Source organism: Hyaena hyaena, unplaced genomic scaffold (genome assembly GCF_003009895.1).
Source record: "Hyaena hyaena isolate Hyena2069 unplaced genomic scaffold, ASM300989v1 scaffold_193, whole genome shotgun sequence".
In the NCBI taxonomy this organism is placed as follows: Eukaryota; Metazoa; Chordata; class Mammalia; order Carnivora; family Hyaenidae; genus Hyaena; species Hyaena hyaena.
Window position 1 is genome coordinate 1,449,171 of NW_024080823.1, and position 25,626 is coordinate 1,474,796.

At 48.2% G+C, this 25,626-nt stretch overlaps 1 protein-coding gene across 3 annotated transcripts in view; it reads left to right on the forward strand.

The window, feature by feature from the left end:
- Nucleotides 1–1,240: 1,240 nt before the first annotated feature.
- CAPN9 (calpain 9) overlaps nt 1,241–25,626 on the forward strand; it is a 46,689-nt gene continuing 22,303 nt past the window's right edge. For 2 of the 3 annotated variants that reach the window (XM_039241257.1, XM_039241258.1), the window contains exons 1-7: nt 1,241–1,453; nt 7,967–8,036; nt 11,550–11,668; nt 13,193–13,326; nt 17,722–17,890; nt 19,075–19,158; nt 25,415–25,500. In XM_039241257.1, the coding sequence (XP_039097188.1) occupies nt 1,241–1,453; nt 7,967–8,036; nt 11,550–11,668; nt 13,193–13,326; nt 17,722–17,890; nt 19,075–19,158; nt 25,415–25,500 (875 nt within the window). The remainder of the gene's footprint in view (nt 1,454–7,966; nt 8,037–11,549; nt 11,669–13,192; nt 13,327–17,721; nt 17,891–19,074; nt 19,159–25,414; nt 25,501–25,626) is intronic. The other variant, XM_039241259.1, reaches the window with a different exon arrangement.

Here is a 25,626-nt window from a genome sequence, read left to right on the forward strand (position 1 = left end):
CTTTTTTTGATTGGCTGACCTGAGAGTAGTCCGTGGGTGGCTTCAGCTAAAGTTTTTCCTGGTACTGGGGCTATGTGCAGCCCGTGGGTTGCTCTCTGAATGGAGGCCTTAATCTCAAAATGGCGTTACTTAGGCCCTTCAGGGGGATCCTGTAAAAACTCTGTCCTGGGCTTTTAACGCAAGACCCTGTGACTCCAACAGCGACTGTTACTATTTCGAGGATCGCAGAGAAATCGTTGTAGAGTGTTTAGAAGACCAGGGGCTTTACGGAGTGGCTAATGCTTTTATTAAACTTTATAGTTTATAACTATAGTTTATAGTTTTATAACCACCTCCAATCCCCAAACTTCATTTCTTCTTACATGCGAAGTCCTCTCATAGAGTTTTAAAGGACACGAAATTTTATTGATATGATGTCTGTTTTTGCAAATGTTTCCCGGCACCTACTGCCAGGAATGTTGGAGAACAGAGGCGCCTGTACCCTGGAGGAGGGGTGGACGGCCGCTGTGAGTACACCTGTATGGGGGGCCAGTCACCAAATTCTGGCTGGATGACATCCGGCCCTCCGTCTGCTTTTGTAAGTAAAGTTTTATTGGCACCCAGCCGTGCCGATTCATCACGCGGCATCCGTGGCTGCTTTTGCGCTATGACCCAAAAAGTGGAATGGCTGTAACACAGACCATGAGGCCCACAGAGCCGGAAATGTTGACTAGCTGGCTCTTTACAGAACAAGTCTGCCCACCCCTGCTCTGAATCAAAACAAGGCCGCCTGAGAGAGAGCCGGGTGAGCTCCGTTCATGTACTGAGTGCCATGATGATTCACTCACCTCCCTCATTGCTCCATGACTTCAGATATGATTCAAGACCACCCCATGCACTCTCCTCCCGTGCAACAAACACTGCGTGCCCCCTCCCGGACCCATCTGCTCTCTTGCTCCCTTTCCCCATAAAGCAATCCTCTCTCTCCCATGGGGTCTCCCCAGCTCATTCAGCATTGCTGCTTCTGCCCGGAATTGGCCCAGGCTCGCTGCTCCCTCTGGGTCCGCAGGTCAGGAGGGAGGCAGAGAGCTCTCTCTGCAGTTTGCCATCAGGGCGTGCCTCGTTTCAGCCTTAACAGGGAGGTTCCCAGGCAAACAGGTGGAGGCCAAGGGCCACTCAGCCCAGGTGCCCCGAGCTGGCTCCCTCCTCACACACTTGCCTCGCTTCTTCCCACCTGTGGCTGACCCACGGGGGAGCAGCCATGCCCTACCTCTATAGGGCCCCAGGGCCCCAGAAGCACCCGGTTCCCAAGGACGCGCGCACCACCCACTCCTCAGGCCAGAGCTTCGAGCAGCTGAGGCAGGAGTGCGTGCAGAAGGGCATCCTGTTTGAGGACGCAGACTTCCTGGCCAACAGCTCCTCTCTCTTCTACAGCGAGAGGCCCCAGATCCCCTTCGTGTGGAAACGGCCAGGGGTGAGTCCCGTAGGAGCTGAGGGGGTTGGCAGGCAGGGGTGAGGCTCAGCAGCCCAGGAGAGGGGGTGCCGGGAGGGTGGGCTGCACACAGACACATCTGCCAGCACATCGGCCAAGTCTACTGTTGAGATGCTGTGCGGTTTGCGCAGGAAACGACACACATGGGGCACGACCGGCGGGTCAGGGACGCTCCCCGGGGGGTGCCATTGGTGTCTGGCTCCACCCCATCCCCAGCTCTCTGACTCCCACCAAGGTGAGCCCAGGACTGGGACCCAGAGCCAGAGAGGGGCTTGTCAGTAAGCGGTAAGTGGGAATCAAAGCTTATCTGAGCCAAGTCTCAAGTGACACGCTCTCGCCACGTGCTGGTGCACGTTATGTGCCTGTAGCTTCTGGCGCAGCCCAGGGTGCTCAGTGTGGACGCACCCTCACTCAGCAAGTGCTCAGTAATGTGACGGATGGGACACTTGGAAAACAAGGCTTCTCTCCCCGAAGCATGCATCCCCCTTCCCAGGGGGGAGCCAGCGTCTGAGCTGCCCCACCCCCAACAGACTGAAGGAGATGGTCCCAAGGGGCGCCAGCCAGTGGCTCGCACAAGGAGTCAATATTTGCTGTGCTGGTTTAGTCAGGCCTTGACCTCTGCCCAGGCGCCTCTGCCTGTCATTCCCTCCAGGTGGGGACTGGCCTGGGAGGGGCTCCTGTGGGGGCAGGGAGAGCACAGAAAGGGCTGGGCGGAAGGAGAGGCCCTGGGTGCTGGTCCCACGCTGCCACTGTGGTCCTGGCACTGGGTTCCCGAGCCTGTGAAGGCAGAACAGAGATGACCAATGTAGATCCAATGTCCAGCAACAGTTTGCAGTAAATGGCAGTGATTGTCCCACCCACCCCAGAGCAAAGCCACCTACAGCCTATTGACCTCCTCTCTGGACCCCGCACAAAGAGTGCCCGCAGGACGCTTATCAGTTTATCATGGGTGCCCTTGGGACCAACATCTGTGGGAAGACCGAGCAGGGGTGGGCGGAAGGAACCTTGGGGCTGTGATGTGGCCCCAAAAAGGCCGCAGTGAGCCGCATGGGACGCTCTGGAGCTGGGATGGGCTCTCGGGGTCTCCTGGGGTCAGGGTGACAGGTGCACCTGTGTCTGTGCCCTTCACAAATGAGTCACTGGATGTGGTACCCCTGAAAGCCGTGACCTTGGAAGAGGTAGCTTTCTCAACACCCCCAACCAAGGGAACAGGCCCTTCCCCACTGCTGGGGGTGTCCGAACAGCGCGCCAGAAACCCTCACTTTTCTCTATCACAGAAGGAGGGTAATAATGCTGCCCCCCATGCTGGGCTATTGCAGGGATTACTGTGTTAACGTGTAGAGCACGCAGAAAAGAGCCTGTAAATAAGTGATCGCTCCCGCTGTAATTGTAACCGGACACCATCACCTCTGGGCCCAATAGGCGCCCTGCCCCGCGGTCCACACCTGCATCCTCTGGCTTAACCTGTAATTCTGCTGCCTACAACTCCCCTTCTCTTTGCCAGAGTTGGACTTTTCTCCAGCATAAAAGGTTAATGCACATTGGCCAGGGCGGAGAACGCTTTTGTTCCCGTTCCCGGAGGTGCCCCCTGTGGAATAAGGGCTCCCGACACCCCCGAGGGATTCCAGAATCCCGAATCTCAGCTCTAGGAGGCGGTCATCTTCGCTACTGAGCTCCCTTGGGGTTGCCCCAAATGATGGGTGAGGCTGCCACTCACGGACCAGGGTCCCTGGTACACCCCAGCCCCTCCGCCCTCGGCCAAGGGGCCAATGACGTCTTTATCTTAATTCAGGTCCACTGTGTTGCTGTCCGTCCTGCCCACTCTTTCTCAGAATCTGCTCTGCCTTTGACTTTGCGTGCCCCTGAGGCGTCCCTTCTGTCCTCATTCCCGGGAACACACCTATCTGCTTCCTAGCCGTGGGGTTTGGCAGACTTCTGTGAAATCAGGAGCAAGGGGCTGGGTGGGGGGTGAGGACTGATACTCCTCTTGCTGGATGGAGGTCCAGGGTCACCGGGCAAGGGGCAGCAGGGAAATGTCAGCCGTGTCCCTCCAGAAGGCCTGTGTGGCTTGGGTGCTGTTGGCATTTCCGCCCACGCACTTAGAGGGTGCGAGCCGGGACGGTAGGTGCAGAGCTGCGCAGGGGACCATGGGGCGGGGTGCCCTCCCCAGCACCACCTTCTTGTCAAACACAGCTGTGCTTTGCAGGCGGGGGGTGAGCCCCAGAGCGGCTGGAATCAGAGAAGACAGAGGGTAGCGGGCAGCCAGCCTTGCCCCCCAGGGAGCCCAGGGCACGGGTGCACTGAGGGGGATCGTCTGGGGCCCACAGTGGGGTTGGGGTGACAGGCTGTGCTTGGGGAGAAAGTGAGATCACCTCCAGGGGACCTCACCGAAAGGGCTGTGGGTCTGAGTGTGGAGGGGTGGGGCTTGGGCACAGACGGCCAAGGTACAGTCAGCCGGTGGCCAGTCTCCCTGGGCCCACAGCCCGACTCCCTTAGCTCACAAGTGTTTCATCTGGCCTTTTCCTCCACAACTCCCTGTCCCCTCCCTAACTGCTCAGCCTAACCCAGACACCTTGTGAAGATGCCCACACCCCTCTAGCCCGGGTACACTGTGGCATGTGGCTATGACTGCGCCCCACAGGCAGCTCACCCCTATCCCTGTGCCTTCTGAGGTCGTGAGTGGCTTTGGGACTCCCCTCCCCCAGCCCAGTGTCCTCAGCCCTCCACAGACCTGGGAACACACAGCTGTCAATCACAGGACCCAGCCTCTCGGAAGTTGTTAGAAATGTGACTTTCCCCCTTTTAAATTAACTCCTTAGTACAGAAAAGTCGATGTGTGTGGCCGAGCCCCTGATGATGGACAAAGTGAACAGAACAGGCCCTGAGCAAACATTCCTAGGTGCTTGGTACTCTGTCCTCCAGGAAAACCTGCCGGTGGTGTGGAGGCCCAGCCCCTCGACCCCCACTGTCCGGGGAATGGTCTGGGTTCGCATCAGGTTTCCCAAGACTGATCTTCCCATCGCAGCGCTGTAGGAGGTGACCCTCATCCTCAATTCCCCCGAACAGCATCTCACGTGAACAAACGTGCCCCGGGCCCCAGGCACACGCGCAGAGCACCCGGATGCACACAGACATGGGCCGTATATGCCCCCCTCCCCCCCTACACCGGTCACACACGTTTCACACGCATGAGACTCACTTCCGTGATGGCATCTAGCGCTTGTTGGCACTGAGAACCTCGGGGACGACGCACGTACCCGCTGCTCACGGGCGCCCGGCACTGACCACCGTCCCAGCCACACATCCGGGGACCCTGCCGCTTTACACCGGATGGCTGACGGGGGTTCACTTGGTGACAGTTTGAGTTTTCTCCTTTTGTGCTTTCCTCCTTCAGTCCACAGTTTGATGCAATTCGGTAAAACTCTCCTGGACAAAAACTAGTAACTGCAAGATGGATCTGAGCGGCGGTGGCTGCTGCGGGCATAGTGGGCGCAGATGGGGGCATGGGCCAGCAGAAGGCGGCAGAGGGGAGGGCCGAGAAGTGGGGCGGGGGTGGGGTCTTGCTCACGGCTGCCGGGCAGAATGTGCCAGCCTTCAGAGTCCATTTTGCATATAGGGGTGAGCGGCCGTGGCTGTGGGGGTCCTGCCTGCGAGGGCCCTATAGCGCCCCCTGATGGCGGCTGGCTGTGCGGGGAGCACCGTGGGAGTCCCCGGGGTGCCCTTCGGGCAGGGCCTCCAATACGCATCTGGACCTGGCGCCGAATGTCCAAGTGGAGGGGGGGGCGGTCTGGGTGTCACGTGACAGGGCCTGGAGAAGTTAGAGGGCCTGCACAGAGCCCCTCTGCTGATCGGGGAGAGCTACGCCGGAGACCTCAGCTTCCCGGTTTACCACCTGCGGCTCTGAGCCACCTGCACCCACCCCCCAGCCCCCACTGCGGAACTGGGCTCAGCCAGGGGAGAGGGCGGTGTGGGAGGGTCCCCAGCGGCCGGCCAGGAGACCAGCACAGAGGAGCTGCCCCCACCACCTTGTGCTGCCTTTCCGGCCATTCCGGAGCCTGCAGTGATCCAGGACCCCCGGCCTACCTGGCGCAAAGGGTAGAACTAGAGGAGACTGAATTCGAGATGGGATGTTGGTCAGCCCTCTGCCAGGCCTCGGTTTGCGGCGAACCCACGACACAGTGCTCAGAAATTCTCCTGGCCGAGTTTCCTGAAATATTGTAAACATAAATCCAAGGAGCATTCTCTGGGCAGATGTTCTGGGTGTCGTGGTCACTGCACCCCGCGGGCTGCAGAGAGAGCACCGTCACTGTCCACTTTGTCTTGAGAAGTTCCCCTTCCCGCCAAGGAATCGCCATGCTCCCGTGATTCTTTGGGACCCCGCCCAGAGGAGAAGCAGGGGCCTGGAGAGCTTGAGAAAGACCATTCAGGGCACATCGGTCCCTGGAGGCATCCACCTGGGGACCGGTGAGGCCTTCTCCCTCCAGGCCTGTTTCTGGAAATAAGGGGGAAGATCCCTTACTCAGCCTGTACTCGGATCCAGTTAAAATGACCAAGCACCTGCTGTATGCCAGAACTTTCCTCTGTGTCTCCTGATTTGTTGTTTCCTCTCCCCCGACCTTCACACGACTCCCTACTCCTCTGTCTGCTTCCCCTGGACACCCTCCCTGACCGCTCCAGCTAAAATACCTGCATCTCGCGCCCTCACTTTCCATTCAGGTGCTTCTCCCTCCTGAACTTGTATGTCTGCTTGCTTGTTCATGGTCTGTCCCCCCTCACTCGGCAGGGGACAGGGGCAGGGGACAGGGTCTTGGTCTTTGCCGTGGTCCATGCCAGGAATGGAGACTGGTGCCCCAGAACACTGGAAAGAATATATGAATTTTATATAATTGCATTCAAGTGCTTTTTTGTTACTGTTTTATACATATCTCTCAGTATATGTAAATGTATGTGTAAATAACTATGTATACATAATAATATAATATGTAAAATATATAATAGAATATATATAATGCACTGAGGTCAAGTTACATGAGAGATAAATGCACATATCTCCCACACAAATAGTATACATACACACATAGTATATATACACACATATATATACGCATATACACAGTATATATACAGTATACACACACACACACATATATATACACACACAGTAAAACCTTGGATTGCAAGTAACTTGTTCTGTGAGTGTTCCACAAGATGAGTGAATATTTCTAATAAATTTTAACTTGATAAACCAGCAATGTCTTGCAATACGAGTAGTACGTGATGCCAAATGTCACATGATCACAACTGAGCCAATGGATCGTGCTCTCTCTCTCTCTCTCTCTCTCTCTGTCTGTCTCTCTCTCTCTTGCTATGGAATTGTGGGTGATCATCTCCCATACTCAGATGCTCCGTCTCAGGCTGCAGTGTTTAGCAGAAATCAGAGATTTTTCAAAACATTGGAAGGTGCCCATGACTGGCACGAGTGTATTTTTTGTCACTTCAAAGCCCCTGTGGACAGTCCTTTGCTCTTGCATACAAGAGTGAGCTTAGGAATGCCTTGTTTCCTTCTAGATCATTGGATAGGTTCCTTGTTAAAGTTGCACAAAAAGAAAAAGATTCCACTGAGCCCATAGATAGCAGTGGTTCCGTCAGTGAGAGTGAAAGTCTTCCCACACAATCACCCTCCTCTCTTGTCTCCCTCACACTAGCCACGAAGGTTTTCAGAGGTAAGTGCAGGTTAATTTGTTTTTTTTAAATGTATTTTGTATTTTCTTTATTTTGTTATATTATATTACAGTATTGTAGTTGTTCTTATATGAATATTTTTGGGTTGTGGAACCAATCATCTGAGTTTCCATGATTTCTTATGGGGAAATTCGCTTTGATATACAAGTGCTTTGGATTACATGCATGTTTGCAGAACGAATTATGCTCGCAAACCAAGGTTTTACTGCATATATATATATATATATATATATATATATATATAAATACACACACACACACACACACACACAATACATATTTTAAAAAAGAAAAGCTGGATGGGTGGAGTGGAAATTTGTATTTAATCCTAGACACCAGTCTGTGGTGTGTGTAATTACCCCACTTTAAGTTGAGGAATTCGAAGCCCACAGAAGGTATAATGGCCATAAGCAAGAAGTCAGGACTTGAACTCACGCCACCCCCCACCCCCGACTCCCAGCCTAGGGCCTGAGTGGCAGTGGGAATCTTCAGTTCGTGGTCCTGCTCTGCAGCCAGGCATGGCAGGAGTTGCTGGTTTGACCAGAGGTCTGCACCGAGAGGCCCCCCAGCAGGCAGGACCTTTCCCCATGGGGTGCTGTCTCCCAGAGAGTCTGTGTGTCCCTCCACGGGAAAAGAATCAAATACAGGAAGAAGGCCTCTGCTCCCAGAACATAGAGAGATGCTGGGGCTGCTCCAAGCGCACTAGCCTCGTACGCGGCTGGCCTCACGTCAGTAATGCCTTTGTTTTTCCAGGAAATAGTGGAAAACCCAGAATTCATTCTTGGAGGAGCCACCAGGACAGATATCTGCCAGGGGGAGCTTGGTAAGTGTGGGAGGATGGAGCATGGATGGGGGGGTGGACCCAGCTCCTGTAGGGGAGCAGGAGGGGGCCTCTGAGCTGCTTCCATGGCAAGGACACCACAGGGCTCTGGAAACCCAAGGGACAGGGGGCTGGGGTACATCACTGCCACCACCTGCTGCTTCCTCGTCTCCTCCCTCCCAGTCTGCCCGTTTGTGCCCCCAGATGGACCCCAGGGGACTCCAGGCTCCTTGTACTCTTGTTCCCAGCGGGGTGGGGGAGATGTGCCTCAAGTGTGGGGCTCACGGCCCAGGACTTTACAGAGAACAGAGATGTCCAGTGACACTGGTCTGGCTCCCTCCACCACGACACAGCGAATCCTTGCATGCATTAACTCGTGACCATATCATCTTCCCAGTGACCCTTCCAATTTTGTAGATGAGAACCCGAAGCTGAGGGAGGCTAAGTAACGTGAGTCACAGGAGCAATAGCTAGGCAGTCAGGATCTGAACTTGCTCTTAACCATTCTGCCCCCCAGGGGCTCAGACGTTGGGGCACCTCCCCAGAGTTTAACAATCTCCTTCCTCCAATTGACCTCAGGGTGTCCCCCAAGTCAGTTAACCTGGATCTTGCATTTCAGGATTTAGTCCAAAATTTATGGAAAAAAAAAAAAGTTACCGGTGGAGCTGCAAGCTTATGAGGCCTGGGTTTATAGCTGCCCATGTCACTGACCCACCAACCCCAGTGAACCCAGAGGATGATAGTTGGTAGATAGACAGATGAGAGATGATAGATAGATAGATAGATAGATAGATACACAGATAGATGATAGATACAAAGAGAGATAGATGATACAACATGAGTCCACTTACCCATGGATTTTAGGTATAAATATAGTATTGTACTGCCAATGGATTTTCTCTTCCTCATGATTTTCTTACTAACATTTTTTTCTCTAGCTTACTTAATTTTTTTTCTAATGTTTACATTTAACATTGCAGAGAGACAGAGCATGAGCTGGGGAGAAGCAGAAAGAGACAGGGAGACACAAAAATCTCAAGCAGGCTCCAGGCTCTGAGCTGTCAACACAGACCCCAATGTGGGGCTCGAACCCACAAACTGTGAGATCATGACCTGAGCCAAAGTTGGACGCTTAACCGACCACATCACCCAGGCACCCATCTAGCTTACTTTATTGTAGGAATGCAGTACAGAATACATATAACATCCAAAATATGTGTTAATTGACTTAACACTAAGGCCTTCAGTCAACAGCAGGCTACTGGCTGTTAAGTTTAGGGGGGATCAAAATTATATGTGAATTCCCAACTGTGCCGGAGATCGGTGCCTCTCACCCCCATGTTGTTCAAGGATCAACTGTACATAGAGGATAGAATTATACATCCTACCTATAACTTTGACCTGAAAATATTTACATTCAGATTGGTCTTCATTTATTGAAAGTAAGTCTTCTCTGAGAGACTCCACCTGTCCCTTCCTCATCTGCTCTCTCACCTCAGCCCTCAAATCCTACTCTGCCTCCCCTCACTGCAGCCCCCCCAGAAAGGCATCGAACAATCTTCTTTGTGTTTCAAAGTTTTGGTTTGTCACAGGAGCGCAAACATCAATTTGGAATTTCAACTGTATATTTAACCTTAGCTTGTGTTGATTGTAACCATAATTTTGTTTTATTTATTTTTTTAATGTTTATGTATTTTTGAGAGAGAGAGAAAAAGAGAGACAGAGCTGAGTTGGGGAGGGGCAAAGAGAGAGGGAGACAGAGAATCCGAAGCAGGCTCCAGGCTCTGAGCTGTCAGCACAGAGCCCGACATAAGCCTCGAACCCACGAACCATGAGATCATGACCTGAGTTGTAGTCAGATGCTTAACCAACTGAGCCACCCCGCCTCCCCTGTAACTATTATTTTATAACACTTTTATTATTTCCTAGTACTTGATATATGTTTGGGCTATGAGAGCTAAGAATAAAATAAACAACTGTGAGTCTGCCACCAGAAATAAGAGCTAGAACATCACCAACACCATCACCCACCTCTCCCTGCTAGCAGCCTCCTGCCTGCTATTGTCTGTCCATCCAGCTGCCAGACAAACTGACCTTCAGCGGGTACCCTTTTCTGGGCACAGCGCTGGGATAACCAATACCATGTATCCATACAGGCCCAGCAGAGACAAAGCAATATTGCTTTGCTATTGAGTTTTCTCCTTTGGTTTACATTGTATGAATACCACCAGCTTCTGAATCTCCTCCTTCAAAAGCTCAGGGCTTTCCTGGCTAAATAGACCTGATCTGCAGCACTTTCAGGAAAAGAAACACACTTTCCTACACTAGGCAAAGCCAAAACTTGGAGAAGATGGGGGAGGAAGTCAGCCCACTGCAGTGGCCCCTCCACCAGACTCTGGCTCCGCCACCAGACCCCAGAGCTGAAACCAGGAACCACCACCCGGGAGGCACTCAGTGAAGCTTGCTGAACAAGTGATTCTGTGTCCTTTCTCATTAGCATCTCCCCAAAGCCAGAGAGCCGCTGGTGCTTTAGAAACAAGTGGCATGTGCCCCCTGCTGGACACTGTAGAGAAAGCAGAAGCAGAGTGACCATGGGTGTAGTTTTCTAGATGCTACACCTTCTGTGAGTCTCTCCCGCCAAGCATAACAATCAGAAAGGGGGCATGTGGCATATGGTATTTTCCAGAAATGTGAACCCCAAGGAAGCCAGACTGAGTGCGACGGGGTCTCGAATTCCCACGATGGTGGTGTTATCTATGTCAGACAAATAGATCTGGGAGAAAACAGAGGGGTCCTGTCGGTTAAATGGATACTTCCAAGTATATGCTCACACCTAGTTCCTAAGCAGCAATGATAAGGGGCTCATTCCATCCTCAACGAGGGCAAGTGGCTGAGTCTGTTAGTCTCGTACAACACAGGTCAATACTGACTGAGGTTTGACTTCTGTTTGGAGCTGTCCTCTAAATGTGTGTTCACACGAAGACGTAGCTGCAGAAATCAGTAGATGAGTCAGCAAGTCTTGACAATGAAAAATAATTGGAGCTACTGTTATCTCTAACTAAACTGAGTCTGGGCTGTGGGGAGGCATCAGTCCCAGAGATATACCCTCCAGGCACTTGCAAGGGCTGTGGCTGAGGGTCCCCCAATTTCTTGAATTGCCTATTTACCCAGCGCATGCTGACACTAACATATGGAGGCTTCGCCCTCTGGAGGGGAAGTCTCTGGAATTGCAAAAAGCTGATGCATAATGGAGCATATGTCTGAAACCCAAGTGAGCGGATCCTATAACATTGGCCAGGCAACAACAGCTGTGTGTCATAAACCGGGTGAGGGGAGAGCCAGGAAGGGAAGCAGGAGAGGAGGACAGAGACATTTGTTAGTTTTCTGTCCATTTCCTTAGATGCGGAAAAGACGTGGCCACATCTGGAACGCCCCACTTCTCCTTCTGGCATAGAGTTTTCCAATTTACTGTGAATTGGGCGCTGAAAACCGTGATTTATGGCTTTCATTTCACAGGCGACTGCTGGCTATTAGCTGCCATTGCCTCCCTGACGCTTAATGAAAAAGCTCTGGCTCGAGTCGTCCCCCAGGACCAAAGCTTTGGGCCCGGGTATGCCGGGATATTCCACTTCCAGGTAAGAGGGGGCCTTGGCTGGTAGAGCTAGCTCTTTGGGGGTCCAGCATGACGTCACGTGCCTTTTCAACTGCTTGGTGATCCTGGGAGGAATGTGCCCCCATCGGGAAGAAAGCCGCACCCCAAGCTGGGCTTTGTCAAGGGATAACCTCTAAATGCACCAGAAGGACCGCATCCGGAAAATATCCAGTAAAACTTTGGCAAGTCCGCAGGTCCACGCTACAGGTTTTCATCTCTGGAATATCTTGTGCGTTTAGCAGAAATGGCCTGAAACAGTTACATCTCTCAGGGACTGGGTTATTTCTCATAAACTGAGAGATTCTCCTTATTGAAGAAACACAGATTTGGAGACGTGCGTGAGGGTAAGAAATAGAAACGGAGAAGCACTGAGACATCACCCACCGGGATCCCGGCAGGACCCACGTTGTCCCCGTGGGACCCTTGCAGAGCCTCACGTGGGCACGGCCTGCCTGGGAGTCAGTGTGCAGTTTTCTCTCCATCCTGGTCCCTGTCTTCTCCCCGACCCGTAGTCCCTGTGCACAGCCGACCACACACGGATGCCCGCCCTTCCGTGTACATATGTGGGTGACCTCATGCAGATTTCCTAGGGACCCCAGTCTTCACAAGCTTTCTGGAAAAACAAGTACTGATATCTAGCTCGTGGGGTGTTCACAGAACTAAAAGGACCCCATGAAGGAGGCAGCACGGGGCAGGCACACACTTCTGTCCCCTGCATGGCCACCTTCCGCTCACAGGCCAGCACGCCTGGGCCAGCCCTGTGCCCTCGGCCCCCAAGGCTGGCAATCTGAGTTCTGACTCCAGTGCCCTTTTGAGGAACACACACCCACCCACACACGCACACACATACACACGCACACGTGTACATGCACGCACACAAATACGTGCATACATGTGAACATGTGCACACAGGTACACGGACCCGCTTACAGGTACACATGTGAGCCCACAAGAACACATGCGCACGTGCATACAGGTGCACGCACCCTCACCTCGTGTCTGCACACCTGGCACGAGTGTGCCTCACTGCAGACTCTGTGTGTGACTGGCCAAAAACGATCAGTCTTAAGAGTTTCCACTCCTGGGCAAGGAGGCAACTCAAGATGCAGGAACATCCAAGACAGCCTGCAACTGGTTGATAGAAGGACATAGAGAAGCGAGCTGTGCAGGAGCAGAGCAAACCCCACGCCACCCCCTTCGCTTGTGAGAGAGGAGCTAACTCAGCTCTCCCTATAGTGTCCACGTGTGACCCTGGCTTCGATGGGTCGACCCTGGGTCTTTCTTCAAGCTGATGTCAGCAATGGGGTGGGATGCTTGGTGGACAAAGCCAAGGAGACCCTGTCATGGAACTCATGTGTGATTTTCCTCAAGACTGTAAGGGCGGTTTGGTCAGAGGGAGAATGAGCCAAGGGAGCCAAGTGAGGGAGAAAGAGCCAAGCATTTACAGATGGGGCTGGACCTCCCCCGTGCCTCACCCCCATGGTTTCTATCTCCATCTGGCCAACAGTTCTGGCAGCACAGCGAATGGCTGGATGTGGTCATCGATGACCGACTGCCCACCTTCAGGGACCGCCTGATCTTCCTCCACTCTGCTGACCACAGAGAGTTCTGGAGTGCTCTGCTGGAAAAAGCCTATGCCAAGTGAGTGCTCCCTCCCACCCCACACAGGCAGGCCAGAGTCCAGGCTTGTCCAGGAAGTGGGTCTCCATCCCCGGGGCCTTTTCCAAGAGCTTCAGTGAACAGGGACACGGAGTTCACAGATGTGGCCTGGTGGGGCCAACCCACCCGGGGCTCGGTCAGGCTTGGAGGTGGAAAAAGAACAGTGTGGACAGTTTTCCTGTCACGGCTTAGCTCTGCCCATCCTTGGGCATGGTGGTGACACATGTCCCCCTTCTCTCCCTGTGTCATGAATCTGGCCTTGCAAAGAGCTAGGAAGGTAGGCAGAAGAAATTCTGGATGTGTTGACAGAACTTGGCTCCTCCGACTTCCCACCAAACACTGTTACATCTCAAACATCTGGGCTGTGGTAAAATTTACCATTTTAATCATTTTTGACATATGGTGCAGTTGTGGCATTCAGTGCATTCACATTATTGTACAACCACCGCGCCCATCCATCTCTAGGACTTCCAGAACTGAAACTTTGCACCCATTAACCTCTGACTCCCGATCCTCATCTCCCCACCCTGGCAACCACCATGCTGATTTCTGACTCTGTGGCTTTAACTACCTGAGGAAGCTCAGGGAAGTGGAATCCAGATGGTCGCTTTTATTCATCTATCACATGGCCTTAGTTCCCTCCAGCACTCTTGATTTCCAGCCCACCAGCTTGTCAGCCTGAGTTTCGTGCTTACCTGACAGCAGGGCTCCCCTGTAAGTCCCTCCTGGGCTCATCCTGGATCTTCAAGCCATGGGAATAATCCTGAAATCAACAGGACAGAATTAAAACCATCAAAGAAGAACCAAAGATGTACTACCCTCGCGTCTTGCCCATCTGCTCCACTTAGGTCTGTGCATACCCCCCATAGAGCCACCAGACAGGCTTCAGGTGGGCTAAGGGACACAGGCACAGCCAGGCAACCCAGCCCCAGCTCTGTCCCACGGTGAGTCCCCTGTCAGGAGACCTTGGCAGGATCCTCTCTGGGACCAGATCCTGTGTCTTCCAGGGCTGGCTGGTCATAGCTTCATTTTCAGTGAGCCCAGCACAGGGAAATCCTCCCCCAGCAGCCCTGGAAAAGGCTTTGGGTCAGGAATCCCAGCTGGTAGGAGTCAGTAGAATATGAAGGGCATTCACTCAAAGAGTGAAGAATAAGTTTCCTAAAAAGAAAATCTTTGTTCAGTTTTTGGTCATTAAAAGAAGCCAAAACTGATTGGGATACACCTCACCAAAAAAGATGGACGGATGGCAAATAAACACACAGGAAGATGCTCAACATCATTTGTCATTAGGAAATTGTAAATTAAAACAATAGCAAAATACCACCACACACAGCACCAATTGCTGACAAAGATGTGGGACAACAGAAACTCTCATTCGTTGGTGGTGGGAACACAAAATGGTTCGGCCATTTTGGAAGACAAATTGGCAGTTTCTTACAAAACTAAACATACTCTTACCTAATGAATCATCAATCACACTCCTTGGTAGATGAGTCGGGTAAAAAGTCATTTTGACCCAAATGGTTGGATAAAAGCTTAGGTCCACGCAATAACCTGAACACAAATGTGTTTGGCCCCATTATTCATAATTGCAAAAAACTGGAAGCAACCAAGATATCTTTCAAGACGAATGGATAAATAAATGTGGTACAGTCAGGCAACGAAACATTATTTAGTGATAAAAAAAAAAAGAGCTATCAAGCCATGAAAAGTAATGGATGAATCTTAAATGCATATTGTTGAATGAAAGAAGCCAATCTGAAAAGGCTACATGCTATATGATTCTAATTATATTACATTCTGGAAAAGGCAAAACTATGGAGACAATAAAAAGATCGGTGGTTGCCAGGAGTTCAGGGGGAGGGAAGGAGAGGAGTAGGAATGAATGTGTGGAACACAAGGGATGAAACTATTAGGGTGGTGAAACTATTCTGTATGATGCTGTAATAGTATATACATGACACGATTCATCTATCAAACCCATAACACTTCACAGCACAATGAAGCTTAATACAAGAAGATTTAAAAATCATTGAGAAGGATGAGGAAGCCCAGGATGAAATGCAGGCTAAGCATTTCATCTGACTGTATCACATATTTATGAAACAAACTCACTGCAGGGATAGGAGGAAAAGGAGCTAACCTGAGTAACAGTGGAGGTGAGTGGGGTCCGTAAGATTAAAGGCAAGAGGAATTATACACAAGCATTCTACTCAGGCTGATAACGTTGTTTCTCATAGAGGCACAGGACAACAATTTTGATACCATTATAATTATATGTATAATTATAATTGTGTGCGTTTGTGTGTGTCTATCACACATATATTATACATCATATGTACATTTATCATATATGTTTCCTAATATATATGTTTCATATATAATATATGACACATGTATATATGATTGTGAATTGAACATAAGGCAGGTGGTCGAGCTAAGTTTCTCACAGTTGGAGAGGAGGTTACTAAGAAGCAAAGGGAGGGGGCTGGAATAATGTTTGCTGCCATGGGTTAGGGCTGGAGACTCAGGCTGAACTCACGTCTTGTTTAATAGAGATGGTCCCATAAAGATATATGAATATATATCAGGTCAGTGTTCGTACATTTTCCCCCCACTTTGTCAGCAGAGACGGCCTAGAAAGAATGGCAACCCCGTAGCAACAAGCACTCCTACTTCTCGGGTCTTGGTCTCTAAATACCATTTTCCAATCAAAGGAACCAGGGCTCCTTGGAGATAAGGCTGATTGTAGGACTGGCGTGGGAAATTCATAAGATGAGCCTAGAGCATCTTGTAGTAATAAGAAGTGAGAACATGTTTTAGACACACACACACACACACACACACACACACTGATGGGGTTGTGTCAAAGGGACACAGGAACCAGTTGAAGAAGCTGACAGTAGCCAAAGCTGGAACAGTGTGAACAACAAAATAAGTAAAGTCGTATTGGGTTACAAGCCAAAATACAAAGTAAATATCCATGAGTCCGTACTGATATAAACAAATGACTGAATGAATACATTGGAGAAAAGAAGAAATCTACCATGTAGAAGAATTGCAAGTAATCTAAGGCTGAGCAAAACCCTGGCTCCTTAAGGGAGAGCTGCACATAATGGCATCCTTCCAAAGGGGAGGGCGTGGACAGGGGGAGAGAGGGTAACTTTATCATAGAGAAACCTAACAGACATGACCTCACTCAGGTGGTCAAGGCACCATAGGCCGCGATAAGTCATGATGACAGTATGGCCCCTGGATGTAATGTGATGAGAAGGACACCTTACATCTGTGGTCTTCCTCCCCCAAACCCATAACCCCAATCTAATCAATAGAAAACCAACAGACAGATCTTAATTGGAGACATTCTACAGAATCCCCGACGGTATTCCTCAAAATTGTCAAGGTCGTGGAAAACAGAGAAAGTCTGAGACACTGAGTCACAGCCACGGAGACATGAAGACTAAGTGTGATGTGATATCTTGGATGGTATAGCATGTTAGCTACAAACTAAAGAACTAAGAAGAGAGTAGGGACTTACTAATAATGTACAGGTTCAGTCGCTGGTAACAAGTGTAATGTGAGATGTTAACAGTAGGGGCAGATGGGTGGGGGTAGATGGGAACTCTCTGTACTATTTACAATTTTTTATAAATCTGAAACTGTTTTAAATGGGAAAGTTTATTTTAAAATTCAAGGAGAATGCCTATATGCGTGTGTATGTGTATGTGTGTGTTATATATATGTAAATATATGTATGTGTGTATATATATACAAACATATGTATGTGTATATTTACAGACATACTTATATTAATAAAAAAATACAACTACGAGAAAAAAAGGTTGGGATTATGCAAGACCAGAAAGGAAGAGAAAGATCCTCAACTTTGTCTCAAGTCTGGATATAACTAACACCTTCGTGGTCAGGCCCTGTTCTGTGTAAGAGGAGAGAGAAGGAGGGAGGGAGGGAAGGAGAGAAAGAGACTCACTGAAACCTCACAGCAGTCCTGGGGGGGAGCATACACCCATCACCCCCATTTTGCCAATTAGGAAACAGAAGCATTGGGTAAGGGAGTTATCCCCAGAGCGCTCAGCTTGTAAATTGTGAATCCACCACTTGAACCCGCAGCCGGTCAGAGGCCAGAGTCCCTGCTCTCTACCACCACAGCACACTGCCTGACTCACAGAAAGCCAGGATTCTTGGAGCTCCAAGTAAATTCCCATGCCTGCTTCCCATCTTCCTCCCATTCCACACAGCCAGGGTAAGGCTATGGAGGATGGCGCGTACAAGTTAGAAAAATCTCTGGCCAACGCGCGCCACCTGGTGGCCATTCTTGTTCCCTGCAACAGTGTCCCTGCTTCCTTGCCGCCCTTACAGGCTGAATGGTAGCTATGAGGCTCTGAAGGGAGGCAGCGCCATCGAAGCGATGGAAGACTTCACGGGGGGTGTAGCAGAGACCTTCGCAACTAAAGAGGCTCCAGAGAACTTCTATGAGATTCTAGAGAAGGCCTTGAAAAGGGGCTCTCTTGTGGGCTGCTCCATTGATGTAAGTCGTTCGTTGGCTTGTTCACATACCCACCACTGTCTGGACCGGGTGCCCTGGCCCCGTATCAGGAAGAACATAACTTTCAGGCAGGTGGGGGGTGGGGTGTTAATGTTTATTTATTTTCATTAAAACGAAAGTTTTAATTTAATGCTTTTCAAATTACGAAGTTGGGGCACACTTACTGTATCAAGTGGAACAATCCTGAGATCTCTAAAGGCAAATCCCTATCTCCCTCCCTAAATCCCAGCCCTGTGACATGGACGTGTGACCTTCACACTTCACTCCTTCTTCGTACACACAGGCATGCATGTATATACACACCCATGGGAGAAGTTTGGTTTGATTTTACTAAATGGAATCTTACTATATACTTTCCTAAAAAATGTTTAAATTTTTTAATGTTTTATTTATTTCTGGGAGAGAGGGAGAAGCGTGAGCAGGGGAGAGTCAGAGGGAGAGGGAGACACAGAATCTGAAGCAGGCTCCAGGCTCTGAGCTGTCAGCACAGAGCTCAACGCGGGGCTCAAACCCACAAACTGTGAGACCATGACCTGCGCTGAAGTCGGACACTTAACCGACTGAGCCACCCAGGCACCCCATATACTTTCCTGAAATTTGTTTGTTTGTTTGTTTGTTTTACTTCATATATCATTTTAAAAATCATATCCGTAGATAGGACTCTTGACAGTTGTTTTCTAGTATCTTCCTGTGCGGAAGCTTATGCACATGTAATTTTACCTCATCTGGTTTTTAGAGTCCTCTTCAAGTTTTCTGTTTCCTCTAGGACTAACCTTGAGAAGGTATTCTTTGCTACTAAATTGCCCATTTTGTCCACTTTCAGGCGTGTGACATAGAGTTGTATACCGTTAAATGCCGGTTATCCTCTCTCTGGCGTATAGGATCTTACTTCTATCTTTGCCGTGCTACATGATGGGGGCGGTCAAGCTGCTCTGTTTGGAGGCAAAATCTGAACTTTTCACTGGATTCAGGGTCTCCTCACCCCGGGACGAGACTGGGAATTGCTGTATGTCACTGCTAGCCATCTTACGATTGTCCTATGGATCTATGTTATATGCCTCAGGCATATGGCTCGAAGGGGCCAGCCCCAGCCTAGACCTGGGTCTGGGCAGGGAGGGAAGTCTTGATGTACCCAAGGGTCCAATGGTGCTCTTTTCATGTTCCAGATCCGAAATGCTACAGAATCTGAAGCCCGGACACCTTTTGGTCTCATTAAGGGCCATGCCTACACTGTGACGGGAATTGACCAGGTAGGCGATGTGAACCCTGTGGACAGTGTTCAGGAATAGACTTGGCAGTGCTAGTCCGTTTTACTTATTTAGTGCATCCTATTACATATTTTTTCTTTTTAACATGTTGCCTTAGACACTTAGACAAAACCTTTTGGAGGATGCATGCCCAGAGGTAGGATTGCTGGATCTGACGCATGTACTTAATTGACTAAATATTGCCAGATTACTCCCCAGAATGGTTGGTAACACCCTACAATTCCACCAGCAGATGCATTAGATTTTCACCTCAAATTTCTGCCAACAGATGGTTTTACATTTTGCCAAACAAATGAGTATGAAGTGATATTACATTGTTGCTTAATTTGTATTTTTCTGACTACCAATGACTTCAAGGGTTTGAAATTTTGTTGTTTTTAACTTAAATTTTAGTTAACATGCCATGCAATATTGGTTTCAGGAGTAGAATTCGGTGATTCACCACTTACATACAACACCCAGGGCTCATCACAACAAGTGCCCTCCCTAATATCCATCACCTAGTTAGCCCATCCCCCCACCTTCCTCCCTCCATCAACCCTCAGTTTGTTCTCTATTGTTAAGAGCCTCATATGGTTTGTTTCCCACACACTTTTTTTCCTTCCCATATTTTTATCTGTTTTGTTTCTTAAATTCCGCATATGAGTGAACTACTCATGTGGTATTTGTCTTTCTCTGACTGACCTATTTTACTTAGCATGATACTCTCTAGCTCCATCCACATCATTGCACATGGCAAGATTTCATTCTTTTTGATGGCTGAGTAATATTCCATTGTGTGTGGAATATATATATCACATCTTATTTATCCATCCATCAGTCGAAGGACATTTGGGATCTCTCCATAGTTTGGCTATTGTTGATAATGCTGCTATAAACGTTGGGGTGCCTGTACACCTTCAAATCTGTATTTTTCTTTCCTTTGGTTGAATACCTGACAGTGCAATTGCTGGATCATACAATAGTTCTATTTTTAGTTCTTTGAGGAACCTCCATACTCTTTTCCAGAGTGGTTGCCCCAGTTTGCTTCCCACCAACAGTGCAGGAGGGTTCTCCTTTCTCCGCATCCTCACCAACACCTGTTGTTTCTTGTGTTGTTGATTTTAGCCACTCTGACAGTTATGAGGTGGTATCTCCTTATAGTTTGGATTTGTATTTCCCTAATGATGAGTGATGTTGAGCATCTTTTCATGTGTCTGTTAGCCATCTGGATGTCTTCTTTGGAAAAGTGTCTATTCATGTCTTCTGCCCATTTCTTAACTGGGTTATCCATAACCCAGTTAACCCAGCTAAGAAATCTATAGATCTATAGAAATCTATAAATTGTTATAGATTTGGGATACTAACCCTTTATCAGATATGTCATTTGCAAATATTTTCTCCCATAGGTTGCCTTTTAGTTTTGTTGATTGTTTCCTTCCTGTGCAGAAGCTTTTTATCTTGATGAAGCCCCAGTGGTTCTTTTTTGCTTTTGTTTCCCTTGATTCTAGCAATGTGTCTAGTAAGAAGTTGCTACAGCCAAGGTCAGAGAGGTTTTGTCTATGTTCTCCTCTAGGATTTTAATGGGTTCCTGTCTCATATTTAGGTCTTGTATCCATTTTGAATTTATTTTTGTGTATGGTGTAAGAAAGTGGTCCAGTTTAATTCTTCTGCGTGTTGCTGTCCAGTTTTCCCAACACCATTTGTTGAAGAGACTGTCTTTCCCATTGCATATTCTTTCCTGCTTTGTCAAAGATTAGTTGACCATATAGTTTTAGACCCATTTCTGGGTTCTCCATTCTGTTCCATTGACCTATGTGTCTGTTTTTGTCCCAATACTGTCTGGATGACTACAGTTTTGTAATATAGTTTGAGATCTGGAATTGTGATGCCTCCCGTTTTGTTTTTCTTTTTCAGGATTGCTTTGGCTATTCAGGGTCTTTTGTGGTTCCATACAAATTTTAGGATTATTCATTCTAGCTCTGCAAGAAGTGCTGGTGGTATTTTGATAGGTATTGCATTAAATGTGTAGATTGCTTTGGGTAGTACAAACATTGTAACAATGTTTGTCCTTCCAATCCATGAGTATGAAATGCTTTTCCATTTCTTTGTGTCCTCTTCAGTTTCTTTCATAACTATTCTATAGTTTCCAGAGTGCAGCTCTTCTACCTCTTTGGTTAGGTTAATTCCTAGGTATTTTACTGGTTTTGGTGCGATTGCAAATGGGACCAATTCCTTGATTTCTTCTTCTGCTGTTTTGTTATTGGTGTATGCCACAGATTTCTGCGCATTGATTTTATATCCAGTGACTGCTGAATTCATGTACAAGTCTAGAAATTTTTTGGTGGAGTCTTTCAAGTTTTCTACATAGAGTATCATGCTATCTGCAAATAGTGAAATCCAATCCATGCCGATTTGGATGCCATTTATTTCTTTTTGTTGTCTGATTGCCGAGGTTAAGGCTTCTAGTACTATGTTAAATAGTAATGGTGAGAATGGACATCTCTGCCATGTTCCTGACTATAGAGGAAAGGCTCTCAGCTTTTCCCCACTGAGGATGATATTAGCTGTGTGTCTTTTATATATGGCCTTTATGATGTTGAGGTGTGTTCCATCTATCCCTCCTTTTTGAGGGTTTTTATCAAGCATGGATGCTGTATTTTATCAAATGCTTTTTCTGCATCTATTGAGAGATCATATGGTTCTTATGTTTTCTCTTATTAATGTGATGTAACACATTGATTGATTTGTGAATATTGAGGCAACCCTTGGGCCATCACAGTTTAAACCACACTTTCAGACACTTTCGAGAATGTCTCATCTAAAGGAGGAAGGCTGGAATCCAAAAGAGCAAAACAGAAGAGAGAGAGACAGAGAGAGAGAGAAACATGTGAGTCCACCAGAGTACCAACCTTGTTTAGCTGGTGTGAGAGCCTGGGCTTTGTTTGTTCTTTTCTTTTTTCTTTTCTTTCCTTTCCTTTCCTTTTCTTTTCCTTTCTTTTCTTTTCTTCTCTTTCTTCCCTAATTCTACATTAGTCCTGTACTGGTCAGAGTTCTGTATAGAAACAGGACCAATAAGATATAGACAGATGAGAGGCACTTGGGTGGCTGAGTCAGTTAAGAGTCTAACTCTTCATCTTGGCTCAGTTCATGATCTCACAGTCTGTGCTGACAGTACAGAGCCTGCTTGGGATTCTCTTTCTCCCTCTCTCTCTGCCCCTCCCCAGCTCATGCTTTCTCTCTCTCTCTCTCTCTCTCTCTTTCAAAATAAATAAATAAACTTAGAAAAAAATTTTAAAAGATAGATGATAGATAAATAGATAGATGATAGATAGACAGATAGATAGATGAGGAGGAGTTGGCTCACATGATTATGGAGGCTGAGAAGCCCTGTGATCTGCCATCTGTAAGCTGGTGATGGTGTTCTAGCCCCAAGTCCAAAAGCTTGAGAACCAGGAGAACCAATGGTACAAGTCCTGGTGTCAGAGAAGAAGAGGATGGAAGTCCCAATGCAGCAGTCAGACACAGAGAGTGAATTGTCCCCTTCTTCCACCTTCTATAGTGCTATTCAGACCTTCAGCTGATTAGATGAGTCCCATCCACCCTGGGGAGGGCTGATTGCTCGACTCAGTCTACTGATCCAGATGCTAATCTCCTCTGAAAACACCCTCACAGACACACCCAAAATGGTGTATAACCAAATATCTGGGCACCAGTGGCCAAGTCAAATTGACATATAAAACTGACCATCAAAAGTCCTATTTTCTGCGGCTATAGTCCAAGGTGGAACTGATTCCCAGGGGCTGCCAGACGCATCGGCACACACCCTGACTTCTAGGGAGGGCTTGGTTTGCACAAAAGCTCCTGAGGGGCATGTGGGAAAGAGAAAGGAAGGGGATGAGCTGGAAGGGGGGGACAAGAAGCCAAGGGCTGTATCCTCTCATGTTCAAGTTCAGTGAGGTCCAAAGGCCTATCTTTGCCCACTTCATGCTTCTGTTGCACAAGTCTCAAACCCAGTTTATAGAGAACACTGGCACATTCTGGTCTCCTTCTGTTACCACCCATGTTTTGAGAAACCCAGTCCAGAAGAGTGGGAAGGAAGGAAGGTTGCCCTTCCTCCTCACTGGGGGATACAGTTGGGTTCTTTAGAATTGAAACTATTTGCATGGGCTTCTTACCTCCTCCTTCCCACTCATAATGCCATGCCAATCACCCACTTGGGAAGGAAGGTGATTTTTTCTTTTTGGCACATGATTTTTAATGTCACATCTTCCAAATATTATTTCAAGTAACAGAAACCTTTCATCACATCTGTCCAGTTGCTTTTCCTTTCCACCTGTAAGGGATTTACCTTCCCTGAACATTTCTCTTAATGAACATCTTAAATAATGAGCTGCTAGCAGCATCTTAGACCCTTGAGAGGTTACATTAACTTAATTTTTACACATCAAAAATATAATTTGTGCCCAATGCGTGGGGGTAAAGAGTTTTGAGCTAATATTTCTTTTTTTTAATAGTTTATTGTCAAGCTGGTTTCCATATAACACCCAGTGCTCATCCCCACAAGTGCCCTCCTCCACGCCCATCACCCCCTTCCCCTCCCCCCCATCAGTCCTCAGTTTGTTCTCAGCATTTAAGAGTCTCTCATGGTTTGCCTCCCTCCCTCTCCCCCACTGTTTTCCCCCTTCTTCTCCCCCACAGTCCTCCATTAAGCTCCTCCTAATCCTCCTATACGTGCAAACATATGGTATCTGTCCTTCTCTGCCTGACTTATTTCACTCAGCATAACACCCTCCAGGTCCGTCCATGTTGCTACACATGGCCAGATTTCATTCTTTCTCATTGCCATGTAGTATTCCATCGTATGGATTAAACCACATCTTTTTGATCCTTTCGTCCTTTGATGGACACTTAGGCTCTTTCCATGTTTTTGCTATTGTTGAGAGTGCTGCTATGAACAGTGGGGTACATGTGCCCCTATGCATCAGCACTCCTGTATCCCTTGGGTCAATTCCTAGCAGTGCTACTGCTGGGTCCTGAGGGAGTTCTACTGTTAATTTTTTGAGGAATCTCCACACTGTTTTCCAGAGGGGCTGTACAAGTTTACATTGCCACCAACAGTGTAGGAGGGTGCCCGTTTCTCCACATCCTCGCCAGCATCTAGAGTTCTCTGATTTGCTCATTTTAGCCACTCTGACTGGCATGATGTGGTATCTCAGTGTGGTTTTGATTTGTATTTCCCTGATGAGGAGGGATGCTGAGCATCGTTTCATGTGTCTGTTGGCCATCTGGATGTCCTCTTTGGAGAAGTGTCTGTTCATATCTTCTGCCCATTTCTTCACTGGATTATTTGTTTTTCAGGTATGGAGTTTGGTGAGTTCCTTATAGATTTTGGATAATAGCCCTTTATCTGATATGTCATTTGCAACTATCTTTTCCCATTCCATCGGTTGCCTATTAGTTTTATGGATTGTTTCCTTTGCCGTGAAGAAGCTTTTAATCTTGATGAGGTCCCAATTGTTTATTTTTTTGAGCTAACATTTCTGGTTCACTGATGAATAAAAGTCTTATTTGTACTCTTTTTCCTCTGAAATCTTTTTAAATGCCCTGGCCCTCTCTCCTGGTCCGGGGCAGAGCCTGAAGGCCATGACTGAATCATCTTTCTTTACTGGCTCAAGGGTTCTCCATATGGACAGTGGAAATCCTTACCGACACCTGAAAGTGGGGAGAAGATTGGATTCAGAAGGCTTGCAAGTGGTTTTTATCATTGTTTAAATTCCGAGCGTATGCTTATATACTTTTCATTCATCTGTGAGTAAGATGTTAAGGATGAAGAAAACTCACTAACAACTCCATGAGCACTTCTGACAACTATTCTTTACCACTTGCTGTGCTAGATGCTGAGGATACACTGATAAATGACTTGGCCTTTGTTTCTAGGGTGACTCCAGTCCAGAGAGAAAACGCGTTCATCTGAAGATTCATGTGGACTTATTTCTTGTTGTTTATAATTCTACTTTTTTTCCTAGATGGAGGGTAACCATCATGGGGTGATTAATATAACGGCATTGGTAATGCTAGCCATTTTGTCCACTAGGAATTAGAAAATTCCAAGGGCCAATTAAGAATTGATGAGTTTGGGCATGGCTTTAGCATGTCGCAGTCAAGAGGCTTTCGGTAAAGCCAACTATGGCTAGACATGAAGCACTCTGGACTTCACACGTAAACTTATCATTTCCCTGATGTTTCTCCCCTTCAGGTAAACTTCCGAGGCCAGAAAACGGAGCTCATCAGAGTCAGGAACCCTTGGGGCCAGGTTGAGTGGAATGGGTCCTGGAGTGACAGGTCAGTCCCCACCTCCTTGCCTTCCCGGGGCACAGAGGGCCAGGGCTGGCTTGTGCAGACGTATGAGGAAGGGGCTCTTTGTCTACAGTTCCCAGTTCCCTCCTGACTTGTGTTCAGGGTCCTGCT